General features: G+C 41.1%; 1 protein-coding gene across 5 annotated transcripts in view; it reads left to right on the top strand.

Annotated features, from left to right (window-relative positions):
- nbeab (neurobeachin b) overlaps positions 1–13,751 on the top strand; it is a 199,838-nt gene that overhangs the window by 179,474 nt on the left and 6,613 nt on the right. For 3 of the 5 annotated variants that reach the window (XM_084950036.1, XM_084950037.1, XM_084950034.1), the window contains 7 exons: positions 1,955–2,107; positions 4,904–5,071; positions 9,321–9,410; positions 10,468–10,660; positions 11,418–11,489; positions 11,635–11,790; positions 12,822–12,992. In XM_084950036.1, the coding sequence (XP_084806162.1) occupies positions 1,955–2,107; positions 4,904–5,071; positions 9,321–9,410; positions 10,468–10,660; positions 11,418–11,489; positions 11,635–11,790; positions 12,822–12,992 (1,003 nt within the window). The remainder of the gene's footprint in view (positions 1–1,954; positions 2,108–4,903; positions 5,072–9,320; positions 9,411–10,467; positions 10,661–11,417; positions 11,490–11,634; positions 11,791–12,821; positions 12,993–13,751) is intronic. The other 2 variants (XM_084950038.1, XM_084950035.1) reach the window with 1 other exon arrangement.

The raw sequence follows: 13,751 nt of genomic DNA, 5'->3' as shown, positions 1-13,751 counted from the left end.
ACTCACTTCAATTCAATTAATCTTTATTCATATAGTGCCCATTCAGAAGAACAGTCAATTCCAGGTGCTTTATACTGCAAGGTAAATACTCTGCAGTACTCTAGATAAAACCTCCTTTGACCAAGCACTTTGCAGTGGTGGAAAGGAAGAACTTGCTTCTTACAGGAAGAAAGCTCTGGCAGTACCAGGCTCAGGGTGGGGAAGCCATCTGCTGCAACTGGTGAGTGAGATGAAAGAGAGAAGAAAAAAAGATAGAATAGGGAGATGGGGTAAATCTGATTAAGATTTCTTTGAACAGCCTTGTAGGAATGGGGTCTAATAGATATGCTGATAGTTTGGAGGAAGAAATTATTGAAGATGGTTTGGAAAAATCATACAGAGTTTAAATAAATAGCTACAGTTGTAGTTGTCATACTTAATACTACATAGGTGGGACAACTGTGAATACTTTCCCTAACTACTGAAATTCTATTTGTGAAGTCATTACTGGTTATAATTAGTGTGTAGAGTCTGGCCATAGTGAGAAAAAGAAACCTAGTGTTGTTCCTGTTTTCCTCTATAAGTAAGGAGTAGTAAGATGTCTTAGCTTTACAAATGGCTTTTTTTCATTGAGAAACAAAATATTTTTCCAGACCAAGTGAAGATCTTCTCGTGCGCTTTTGTGAGTTATGATAGAGTCTCTGATTTCTCTGATTTGTTGCTTTCTTTTTCAGAAGAGCTATGATATCCACTAAGGATGTAACACTATTAGTGACATAATTGATCTCTGAGGGAGTAAAGCTTAGATGGCTGCCCTGCATCGTCTTGGCACATGGCATTGGAGAACAAACAATGGAAGCACTTACAGCATTTCAGAAAGAAATTTAGTGTATTGAATTTACTTTACAGTGCTCTGTAGTCCATTATCAGGGCTGTACTTAACTTTGTTAGCTTATAGCACTAGTGCTACAAAGGTTGCCAGTTTTAAGCACAAGCATGAAATGTAAAATTAATATTATCCATTTTAAATATCTTATTTCCCGCAACAATGATTTTGTCTGATTTACTTGTTTTCACTGCTTCTGAGTAGTGCTGACAAAATTAAAGTTTGCATCGTAATTCAGCCACAGAAAGTGTTTTACGTCTGAGAAGAAAGGAAAGGTTAATAAGTACAACTACTTGCAAACTTTTCCTTTCTCCTCAGACGTATCTTCAGTTGGTCTAGGTTATGTGTTTGTGCTTCTTCCATTTTCTTTGAAAGGTTTAAAATGTTGCTCCATTTTTTTTAGCGTGAAAATACCATCTACTAGTGGAGTGGTGACAAACACAATGGAATTGTGAGAATTGTTGTAGATTTTAAGGCTAATTAAATAGATATGATAACAGTTATTTGTAAAAATCAACTCGTAGTTGTTACAGACTGATTGCAGCAAGTAGTGCTATGTGTACTTACTGTGTTAAAAATGAAGAAACATCACTAGGATATTCTACACATGAGAAATCCTTTAGGAATAGTCTTGTCTAGAACCTCTGGTAAATATTTGCCCTCTTTCTCCATGTATAGAATCACACCAGGCTATACATAGGGGCCTCCTTTACCAGGCTGAATTCCCCTCCACTGCAAGGTCCTGACCCCATCACAAGAACCCAAAGACCAAGGAAAAAAACCCAACTCAGTTCCCGTTTCATTTAACACACCTAACACCTCTGCCTGGAATAACTGGACTAGCACCTCTCACTGCCTTCTCGTGGCCTGCTGTTTAGTTTGTTTGTGTTACCTTTCCCCTTGAATTCTCACTTCATCGCAGTGGGATACAGAGCTTTTTTTTTCCTCTGTTTTTTATGGCTCAGTCCTTAAATACGTGATTTCCTGCACATGGCTGGATTTTTCAGTGATTATACAATGTAGAGTGTGGTATTAAGCATTATTGCCCTGCCAGTCAGCTGTAAAAATGGAAATGTCTCTCTTCCTCAGGAACTGACTCCCGAGTTCTACTACCTCCCGGAGATGTTTGTCAACAGCAATGGCTACCATCTGGGAATGAGAGAAGACAGAACCATGATTTGTGATGTGGACCTGCCAGCCTGGGCCAAGAAACCTGAAGACTTTGTTAGGATAAACAGGATGGTAAGGTTTAGTCATGTCAAATACAACATTTCATGCTATAATTATATTGACCACAGTTATCCATACACACACCTCTGCATCCTCCACGTTGTATCCAGTGTCTGTAAGGCGCTATACAAATACAGACCATTTACCATGTTAATATAAAAAAATATACTTTCCGTTTACATCTTGTAATGAAATTAGGAGTTATTGCCTTTATTTATTTATTTGTGTATATATATTTGGATCCTCATTAGCCTTTACTAATGTAAAAGTTGCTCTTTTTTTGAAAAACAATTGATACATGAACATCTATAAACATGTTTTGTAAAACAGGAAATCTAATAAATCTGGGAAGATATTATATTCATTCAGTACAGCAGTGTACAGTTAATAACTACTCAGTCTCTGATAGACAGCATAGAATAATCAATAGCAGTTTGGTCAGGGAATCCCGAAGGTTAGAAAAATAAAATTCAGCCTCGACTCTTCCACCAACTAGAATTCTTGCATGCATATATTCATAGAACCAGCTTTGTGTTATAATTATTGTTTTATTTATAATATTGACCAATTTTATAAAGACTATTTACATATTTATCCATCATTCTGAAACAAATGGTGCATGTAACGTTTCTCCTTGTAATGTTTCTGCTTCCTCACAAAAGCAAATCAATCAATTTCCCACTCTTCCTTTTAACCTTCCCATGCACCTGCCTCTTTGTCTTATTCATGACTCATCTTATAAAGCCCATCACTCAATACTAACATTGTACAATCTGACCCCAGTGGTGTCTCCAAAAGATGAGGTTGAGGGCAAGTTTGTCCTATAGTGTTACCTTCTGTAAAGCCTGGACTCATCACTTTAGCAGTGTGCGGGGTGCTTTTCATCTGCATGTGTGTGGACATGTCTGCATATTTGTCTGTGTGTGTGCACGGTTAATACAGATAGCCTATCAACATGTGACTCATAACTCCCAACAGGTTTTAGGTACAGCAGAAATAGAAAATGAGATCGGACCCATTTCTTACCTTGAGATAAACTCGACTCTCCCTTTAATCTGGAATCATTTACTGCAGAAGCTCAACAGCTCCCCTCCCCGCTAAACCTAATGAGCAAGAACACAATAGCTTCTGTTTGCAGCAGTGTGGATACATTGGTACACATATGGGCATATTTTCTCAATAAATGTTAACATTAAAAATAACATCATGTTTTTAGAGCTGAAAAGCTGCTTTTTGGAGACTTAAAATTCCTATTTAGAAAAATTGATCTTCAATAACCAGTAGTCTAGTACTGTAGTGATGTATCTTGGTTATGATAGTATACCTTCAAAAATAAATTGTAATTTGAGCAGAATAGATACATTTAAAATCAAAGTTTATATTATTGGAAATAATGCTCAATGATACGCCTCCATTTAAGTATAAAGATTTGATTCTACCTGAAAACCAGAACGGCTTCTTTAACATTGCTATGAAGACACAAACTTTCAGGCATCCTGAGGTTAGAGGCCACCGTGTTTTTTGAACTAGAGGTAAAAGGAGGCTGCACGAACACTCTTGACCTTTTCAGCTGGAGTGACAGAGCCTGGCTGGTCTTATGCAGGTGACCTTTCCTCATGCTGTACTCGGACTGCCTGGTTGAGCTCTTTCAGCCTTGTATACTGGCAGAGAAGTGGTAGAAAAGGGAAAGGCTGGGAGTTGTTACTGGCATGTCTGCATCTCCAACAACAAGGATAAAAAAAAGGATTACAGTCGATGTTTTCTCACTGTTGAAGGATACATGTGTGAGGTTGCATTGCATTGTTGGATTCTCAGACCAGTGTATTCACACGCCCTGAAAATCATAGTCCTCAGCCTCCATTTTTTTGTCTTTCTTTTGTTCTGTTCTCTTGCTAGCCCACACTCGTGCTTCCTCTATTATTTCATTTCTGTCAGAGAATCTCTCTGACTGCCTCCCCCTCTTTCTCACTCTTTCTTTCTTCATTCCCTCCTTTTCTCCCCACCCCTCCTCCCTCCATCTCTTTTCCTCCTACTTCCCATCTTTGCATGTGCCACTTTCAATTGTAGTGATATGCCCTGTGGCAAACTCTGCCTCTGTGTGCTTGAGCAGGCTTTGTTGGTAATGGCTGTTATTCCTGACGCGAGGGGAGGAGTGTAAAATTTCTCCAGCAAAGCCTTACGCCTGCATGCATGGGAATTGTATTGTACAATATTCTGGAACAATACACCCCCCGCCCCCATCCCCCACCCACTGCATGCTTTCCATAGGTATATTTATAATAATTATCGGACATAAATCTTATCCTAAATATCTCAGTAGCGCTCCCACAAGAAATTTAGTCTCCTCTTTTGCTCTTGCAAGTAATTTATCAGTGTTTCTCCTGTAGACAGTTTTACTGTAATATGGATCCTGTTAGTATTGAACCAATTTCTTTGTCTCCATGCAAAGATAGTTTTTTAAGTGGACAGGGAAATATGATATGGGAGGTTTCCCCTTCAGTCAGCTGATTAGATTATTGAGCATTCAGCTTCTGTTTGCGTACTCCTTCTAATCTTTATGTCCAGTAAAAAAAAAAAAAAAAAATATTAATAGAAACTAAAAGGTTTAATGCTTCAGTCATACTTTCCATTATAGTTCACTTGGTAATTAGTTTTGTTATATTTAAAGGTAATGTAATGGTCAGTAAGGTTGTGTTTTATGTTACTCACTGTTGGGTGGAAGTGAAATTTGTATTGTGTCTTTTGGCCAATGTGCTATGCGCTGCTGGTATGCCTCTCACCTCTAATTGCCCCATACTCCTCTGACAGGCCCTGGAAAGCGAGTTTGTGTCATGTCAGCTTCATCAGTGGATTGACCTTATTTTCGGCTACAAGCAGCGAGGCCCAGAGGCGATGCGCGCCCTCAACGTCTTTCACTACCTGACTTACGAGGGCTCCGTCAACCTGGACAGTATCACTGACCCTTTGCTCAGAGAGGTAAAGCACACGGACGCACACACGCCAACCCCTCTTTTTTTTTTCTGTTGCTCAACATAACCACAACTTCCTGTCTCTATTTGTTCTGGCATGTGCAGGAGCTCCAGGAGCATTCGCATCATGCATCTGTCAGTCAAATGTTGTGTCATGCAAATGTACACCGTGAGAGAATCAGATAAAGATCATGACTCACTGCAGGTTTTATTTTTTATTTGTGTAATTTCCTGGTTACACAAACAGATTTTCTGGAATTATTAATACTCTCTCAGATAAACAATAGTCTTTTCATATCATTCAGCATTATCATTATTCACAGCTTGTCTTAACATCGTAACAATGTCCTCCTTTTTTTGTCATGTCGACGATACTGTCTGTCCTCGCCCTGAATCAGATCAGTGAATGTGACCTCACTCTTTGATCAATCACCAGAGGTCACTTAGTCAGTAGATGAGGGAGTGAATCCTCTTGTTCTTAACAAATTAATTGAATAACTACTCGCTCCGCCATACTACTCGTGAATAGCGTAATTGCAAGGGGAAAGGGGACCAGAATATGCGGCAGCTGGCATGCATTGTGGTACTTTCCAGTGTGAGCTCGTCTCTCCCTGTGATATCCACCATCTGCTGTCTGCAAAACAAGTCATTTATATACTGTCACTTCCAGGGGCGCCTTTATTTATCAAGTGACCACTATGCAAATCACCTGCAGAAGATTTGGCTGATCTAATTACCAAACCATATTGTGAAAGAGTTGGTTTTCATCATTTTGAGGACAATTTTAGATGATGCCCTGTTTATTTTGCATCAGATTGAGGGGTTTTTAATCTGTCTTCCACCCTGGCTGTTGTTACCCTGAGAGATGACAGTACTGTTAGTTAGTTGCGCATTAGGAAGCCTGCTACTCAGGCTCCCTAATTGCACCCAGTTGATGTATTCTCTGTTGTGACATGTATTGTGAATATATTTTGTGAAGGAGAAAGAAATTGGTTCAGCTAATTGCAACTGATGTAATGTTGATATGATGAGCACTAATTAAGACGAGCCTTCATACCCTCAGTTCGGTTTTTCATTCCAGGTGGACTTTTTTGTATATTAAAACTCCCAGTAATCTCATGAACATGCTTTTGGAAAAGTCGTCATGTTCATGCATTCAAATATATTTATTTTGTTTTATTGTATTGCAAAGTTGCAAATATGATTTTGTTCCAAGTAGAAGCCATGTAATTTGATTTAAAATCATCAATATTCTGCACAGTCTGAGAATGTTAAGAACATTTGGCAGGTGACTACCTGCTTCTCCTCCATTTCTGCCTTAATGAGTCGGTGAGGTGTGGCATGGAAGTGTGCCCAGTGAATGTCTTGCTTATTTCTAAAATGTGGCGATTGACTTCGGGGTATTGATTCATTCTGGGCCTGACAGGTGAAGCTGCAGATCGGGCATTAGTCACAACAATTAAGGCATTTGAAATGTCAAGAAATTAGAGGTCATGAGAGATAATTTCCGCCTGTGTGTCAGATGAAAATGATGACACCCTCTGACATGCCGCTGGGCCTCTGGTTGAGGGCACGGTGACAGCTCTACTGGGCACACTGCCGGAACAGCAGTCCTTCACCGTGATGCTTCTCGTGACAGCCCTCTCTTACTGAAAAACATGACAGCAACCCCTGGATTCAGACCCCACTGTGTCACTCAGAAGTAAACAGACAAATTATTCATCAGTAGGACTCTATTCCTCCTCATGTCACTGCCCCTCCTGCCCCCTCTGATTCAACAGAGACAACAAAGTGTGCTATAGCTAGCAAATGTGGGGCTTTGAAGTAGCTGACATACTTTAGAGTGATTTCACTGTGATATTCTAATTATGATGGAATACATGTTTAAATGCTTGACCTTAATCTGTATTAATCAGCGATCATATAGGATTTAATGTGCATTATTAGTGATCATAGCTGCATTCGAAACAAACACATACTGGTGGACATAATGTTTGAGACATTTCTGCTCAGCTCCCAAGCTGTCACTCAAGAAACACCCTCAAGGCAATTCTTTATTTGTACTTGGGGATTGCAGATAAGCTTATCTTAAACAAATTTCCACAGGCATGTAAAGAATGGGCAGTGATGTTGTCACATGGGAAAATAACTCAGTTACACAGATTTTACAAATTCTAAATGGTACCTTCACACATATTTACATGGGTTTGTATGGTTTTGATGGGTTTTTGCAATCTGTTTAAATTTCTACTTAAAAGCAATTCGCCATCTGTAATCTATGGGATCTACCAAAAGGTGAAAGGTGCCGCAGCTTCATGTTTGCAGTTGCCACTGTGCATCTCAGGTGTCGTGACTCAGCACACGGTGCTTAGTGGGGCAATGCAAGGCCATGTCTGCAGTCTGTGTGACAGAGCTGTTGTGTTGCTGCATTGCATGAGTGCACTGGAGGATCCTCCATAGAGACTGCCACCAGTTTGGGGACCATACAGTAGAGATGCAGGGAGCTGGAGACACTCACCTCTGAAGCCTTTTCCTCATAACACAATTAGATGCAAACAAAGTCAGACAGACAAATACACATGGTGAGTTATAACGGATGTTTGGTGCTCATCCAAGCAAGGTGAGTTTTTGCTGGGAGGGAAGATCATCCAGATGGCTGGATGATAAGTGTCACTTATCAGCCAAAAATCAAAGCCTGAAGTGACTTATACTAATGAACTACCTGTTAAGTGCTCTCCATCTCAGATCGAGATAAGTTTCTGACATACATCACTGAAGATTAGTATTTAAGTAGCTGAGAGCTATTGATGTGTTTTGATCATATAGTGGAAGAACATGTTCTTGGGTTAACCTTCAACAAGTCAAACCCCCCTGCCCCCATAACACAAAAACACATACAGAGACAAACTCTCCTGTTTGCACTTGGAAACTTTTGGTGTTCAGGGTTTTCTGAGGCTACCAAAATGGGGCTTTGCAGCACCCAGTTTCCCCGATAATAGAATCATCATAAAAAATATGTTGATGTTTTCCACATGGCCTTCTTAGCCTTTCTGATCTTTGTATCAAATTTCTCTACTTGAACAGACACGGTGACCCTAACCCCAAACCTAACCTTAAATAGCCATAATGTCAGTTGCTTATTACTTGACAGACTGCATTGTAAAGAAACCCCGACTAACACTTAATGATTGCCAAATGTGCTCCCCAACTCACGTGAAACTTTCACTACTAAGCGACAGAGCTGTGCGGACAGCGCCTTTTTTTTGGTGCTGTGGAAGATAGGAAGTGATCGGGGGTGTTGGGGGCGACCGTGTGGCTTGCAGGTGGCCTGTCCTAATTCAGTATCACCTCCAAACTTCCCATGCCACTTCTCTCACTGTGGCATGTGTTACCCAATGGGTCTTTTTGATAGTGAGTGGTGTGTACAGGCGGAGGAAAATGAGGGCTAGCTGCCCAGGCAGTCAGAAGGGCGGGCGAAAGGCTGAGCGATGTATGTTCCATTGTGCACAGTGGCACTGACGGACGTCTACAAGCTCCCCTCTGATGGTGGAAGTGGCTCCAGTCACATCAATCACTCCCACCGTGGAGTGCCCCACTTTCAGTCAAGCTCAGCAGCTCTTACTATTTGTGTTTTGCTCCCTCTAACTGCAGGCAAATTAGATCTAGTGTCTATTTAAATGGATTTTCTTTTTTAAATCTACTCTTCTAATGGCTGTTTTTAGGTAGTTTTCTAGCATCACATGCATTTAGACTTGTATTTTATACCCCACAAATCATCTTTCATCAAAGTACCTTTAACCAAATTGCCATGACCTGCTTGTGTAATTTTGTGGCGCTGTTTAATACATGTCTATGTGCATACACATGCTTTTACCCTTTTGTTTCAAGCACAATAACATCTAAAAGCACACCGGCTTGCTGCGGTCCTAGCTGGATGTCACTCCAGGTTAACGTTTGTGCAGTTGGGGCCCCTGCTCCTGGAAATGGGAATGGTTAACTGAAGCATGTTAATAGGAAAAGGCTTGTCTCTTCCATACTAACACTTGGATGACTCTGCAGGGTGAGGGGGGAAGGGGGAGCACCCAGGCGGATTGGGAGTGCACCCCTTTCCCTTTACCTCCCCCCTTCCTCAGAGGCACGGCTGAGTTAGGATTTGCTTGCATTGTCAAGTAACGCATTGACCCATCACTTTGATGCATATTGATTGTGACAGCCGCTCTCTCTCTCTCTCCTTCTCCTCTCTCTCTCTCCCGCAGGCCACAGAGGCGCAGATCCAGAGCTTTGGACAGACGCCATCTCAGTTGCTTATTGAGCCACATCCTCCACGCAGCTCCGCCATGCACCTGGTGAGAACAGCGAGCATGCTGGGAAAATTCCCTGCACCTCTGGTGGTGGTGGTGTGCATGAGGAAGGATGTGTGGACCTGTCCAAGCCCGGATGGTGTGTGTTAGCGTGAATGTGTTTGTAGGTACAGTAGACAGAAGATTGACAAGGAAGTTCTCGACTTCTCACTTCCAAAAGTTTCTTTGAATCTGATCTTTTATAACAGAAGATACATTTTTCAGAAGTCCTACATCATGTAGGTCACAGACCCTCAGTATAGCAAACAATCTTTTAGTTCCAGTGGTCTGCACTGTTCTGGAGCTGGTACTGCCTACTAGGAGTGTGGTTAAAATGGAATAGTGCTCTCTACTGGCCTAGTAGTGCCTTTCTTTATATTGGAAGCACCTCTTCCCTGTCCAACCTATGTAACAACCAGCCTTGTCCTCATTATCCTCACATGGCTCTCTGTTTCTCTCTCCCTACAAGAAACTTAAGACCTTTTAGGTCCGTTTTCTACTTAGGCAAATGTTGAGAATATTTTCATCATTTCTCTCCAGTTCTTTAAATGGTTTCCTGTATCAAGGATGAGACCTAAAACTGTTTCAGATCTTACAGTATTGCTAGTATCACTATGTCTGCCATTGCTTTTACTTCTGCTACACATGCAGAAGTCAGCATAGTAGGAAAAGGTAGGAAAAGCACATTGCAAACATTTTTAAAAAGCCAGTTGCTTTTAGTGCTTTCCTTATGGGCCATTTTCTGATGTATGTATATGTATGCACCATCTCATACGTGCAGTCAATACCATCCCAGTTTCCCATGTCTACCTGTGTCTTAGTCCCTGCTTCCCATAGGGGACAGTGCATGAAACTCTCCTTTGTGTCTAAACCTAGTTTTTCCTCCAACCTCCATACTAATTGCCTCTTACATTCTTTTTCTTTCATCTTTTCATATCTCTTCTTTTTCATTTTTTCCATCGCCTCCCATCCTGCTCCTCTTCCTCCTTCTCCTCCTCCTCTCCCAACATTGTACTACTCCATCCTTTTCCACACTTTGTTTTTTCTCTCTTCTACTCAATAGTGTTTCCTTCCACAGAGTCCCCTAATGTTCAAGGACCAGATGCAGCAGGATGTCATTATGGTGTTGAAGTTTCCCTCCAATTCACCCGTAACCCACGTGGCTGCCAACACTCTGCCCCATCTTACAATACCTGCTGTGGTCACTGTCACCTGCAGCCGCCTATTTGCAGTCAACCGATGGCACAACACCGTCGGTGAGTGGAGCTCAGCTCACATGCACAAAAGTGTGCCACACCACATGCCATACCTACCACAGCAGTGGCCCTGTAAAATCACTTCATCACCATCGCACACACACACACCAAAAAAAACTACCAACTGCTCATAATAGAGCTGCAGCCAGCTGGCTATGGGAGAGGCTAGCACCTCCCAGGTAAGCTGACCGTGAGTGCTTCCACATGTTACTTCTCAGACATGTGTGAACAACATTACCCACGGAGCCCCACCATGAGAATCGGCCTCACCTCAGGGTCAGAGGGCCAAAGCAATGGTTACTAGAAAATTAGGCCACAACTGCACCACATTCTCCTCACACATCCCCATCTGTCACTGTAGAAACACACAGACCTCCGGACCAAAGAGCCTGCTCTATGTGGCGGCTCTGGCTGCACCCACACTAATGAACACAGCTGCAGCACCCTTGCCATCCTGTTGGAGAGGAGGGAAATGTGGTTTGGCTTTTCAGAATAATTACGATAACAAGACCTCCATATTTTCAGGCATGTAGCTGCTTCAAAACTGGCTCCAGATATGTTCACATGGATGAAATATCTCCATTCAATTTGACACTCTGGGGGGGAAAAAAGCAGAGTAAGACAGATGGACCTCCAATGCTTCCATCTCCTGGAAGATATCATGAATTAACTTGGCTCTAAAAGTGGAACAGGTGTGCGCGTGTGTGCAGATATGTCCATTGGTCAGAAATAGGCTCACATATCTGTCTGGATTCAGGTCTCCGAGGAGCACCCGGCTACTCCCTGGAACAGGCACATCACTTACCCATAGAGATGGATTCTCTGGTTGGTGAGTGAGCTTGAATGGAAAAAAACAGCATTAAATAAAAATATCTAATGGAGTTTTAGATCTGTATAAAATTGCACAGTCCTTAATTTATAGCTTTGCTTGGGAAATTGCTTGGGACATCTTTCTTTCTTTTTTTTCCCCACAGCCAACAATACTGGAAGCAACAAGCGTCAGATCACAGACCTAGTGGACCAAAGCATCCAAATCACCACACACTGTTTTGTCGTGACAGCTGACAACCGCTACATCCTGGTGTGTGGCTTCTGGGACAAGAGCTTCCGTGTGTACTCCTCTGAGACAGGTAGGTTAGAGTGTAAACTCTATTTCCTACAGAGGTGTGCACTGATGTGTGGAGGACAGTGCTATGACGGTAATGATACAGTATTGTTGCTCCTCTCTCCTGACAAGCCTTGTAGAAAATGGGTGAAAATAATAAATAATAATGGACTGAAATAAGAAAAAAAAAAAGTTATTTTAACATTTTTTTCTCCTTTTTCTTATGTTTCAGTCGGCTTAGATAACATTAATTTGTGTTGGTATGTGTGTATATATAAAAAGGATTAGCATTGCACCTTACAATGCAAGCACAGACTGTATGTAAAAGATAGGTCTGAAAAGTGAAGCCAGAGCAGAATTGCATTAAACTTGATTTTGTTCCTTTGGTTGTGAAAATAACTATTAAAGGCTCTGCAAAAGTTCTCCCTCTTCTCTCTTCACTTATGACCTTATTAAACACTCTCCTATTAAATTATGGCCCAGTCACTAATTTAATTTATTACTGCATGTTTATCATATTGTAACTTGTTATCCTATTTTGAGTAAAATCATGGTATGTACTGGAGAGTAGCTACCTTGTGACTGACAGGTTGCTACTGTATAAGCATGCCATTTGTCTCAGATCCATCATTTGCCTCCCAAATCCAGTTTAAAAATGAAAAACAAGATAGCGATGTCTGAAATGCTATGGCTTCAAAATCGTGAGTCAAACAAAACAAACAAATCAGTGGTGTCATGGTGGCCACTTCCATATTTTATATATGCTATATAATTACAGGAGTTTGACACACTCTCTTTCTCTTTAGAAACACTGGGTAGCTTAAATAATCCATTTAAAAATGCTAAGGACATTATCTTTTAAACGGGGTCATAAGCATAAGTTTTATTTTAAAAAGCTGGTTAACCACTAGAGTAACTTTTACAAGTATTTATTCACTAATTAATAAATTAACTCTCTTTACAGAAGTGACAGCATTCACAGTACCAGTTGTAGCAGTCTTTATATTTCTGGACTTTGTCAACACCGAATTCATGTACAGCGTGTGTCCACTTTAGGTAAGCTGACCCAGATAGTTTTTGGCCACTGGGACGTGGTAACATGTCTGGCCCGATCGGAGTCCTACATTGGTGGAGACTGCTACATCGTCTCTGGGTCCCGTGATGCTACGTTGCTACTATGGTACTGGAGTGGGCGGCACCATATTATCGGCGACAACCCCAATAACAGTGAGTAACTGTATCCAAGTGCCACGCACTCACATGCATAACAAAAGAGTAGAAGAACTGCCCTCTGGACATGTTTATAGTTAATTATGCCATTTCTTGGTTGTGAAATGAAAGTCTGTAAAGGTACACAAGTCTAGTATTTTTGTTTGTTTGTTGGTTGTTGTTTTTTTTAATTTTAATAAACTGGTGAAAAATATTTCTATTCTATAATTAGATTCTACAATCAAATCCAGAGGAGTGACGGGGGACGATCATTTATCTGCACTGAAGCTGTGATACATTAGTGTGATTCATTACATTGAGATGTGCTGCTTTCAAGTAGAGGACTCCAGATGTCTTGGCATTCATAATAGTAGACCCCAGTGTGTGATTTCTGCTGCTCAGTTCATTTAGTTTCTCATTCGCACTGATTGTCTTGTGTTTCAGACAATTAATCACAAAAGGAACTGTTACAGTACCATGTAGCAAGCAGAACCATATATGGTGTGGAATGGGGAAAAACTGAAAATAAGGGGGAAAAAAATGTTTTTATTTTATTTTTGGATAACAATGCCGCGTGTGTGCCTTAAAAGATCTCGTGTTTCCAGTCGTCTCAGATTCTAGGAGCTCTGAATTAGTCGTGAGTGTCCTTTAATTAACTTCACTGAAGCTCCGACAGTTAATTAAGAATTTCAGCTTGGATGCCTCCAATTAGCAAGGGGCAATAGTACTTGTGTTACTGCAGCAGGAAAACAGTATTCCCCTGATATTCACACTACT

This window comes from Perissodus microlepis, chromosome 14, assembly GCF_051167445.1.
Source record: "Perissodus microlepis isolate ML-2025 ecotype Zambia chromosome 14, ASM5116744v1, whole genome shotgun sequence".
Taxonomy (NCBI): Eukaryota; Metazoa; Chordata; class Actinopteri; order Cichliformes; family Cichlidae; genus Perissodus; species Perissodus microlepis.
The sequence above is the reverse complement of the archived record's forward strand: the minus strand, read 5'-3'. Positions and strand labels throughout refer to the sequence as shown.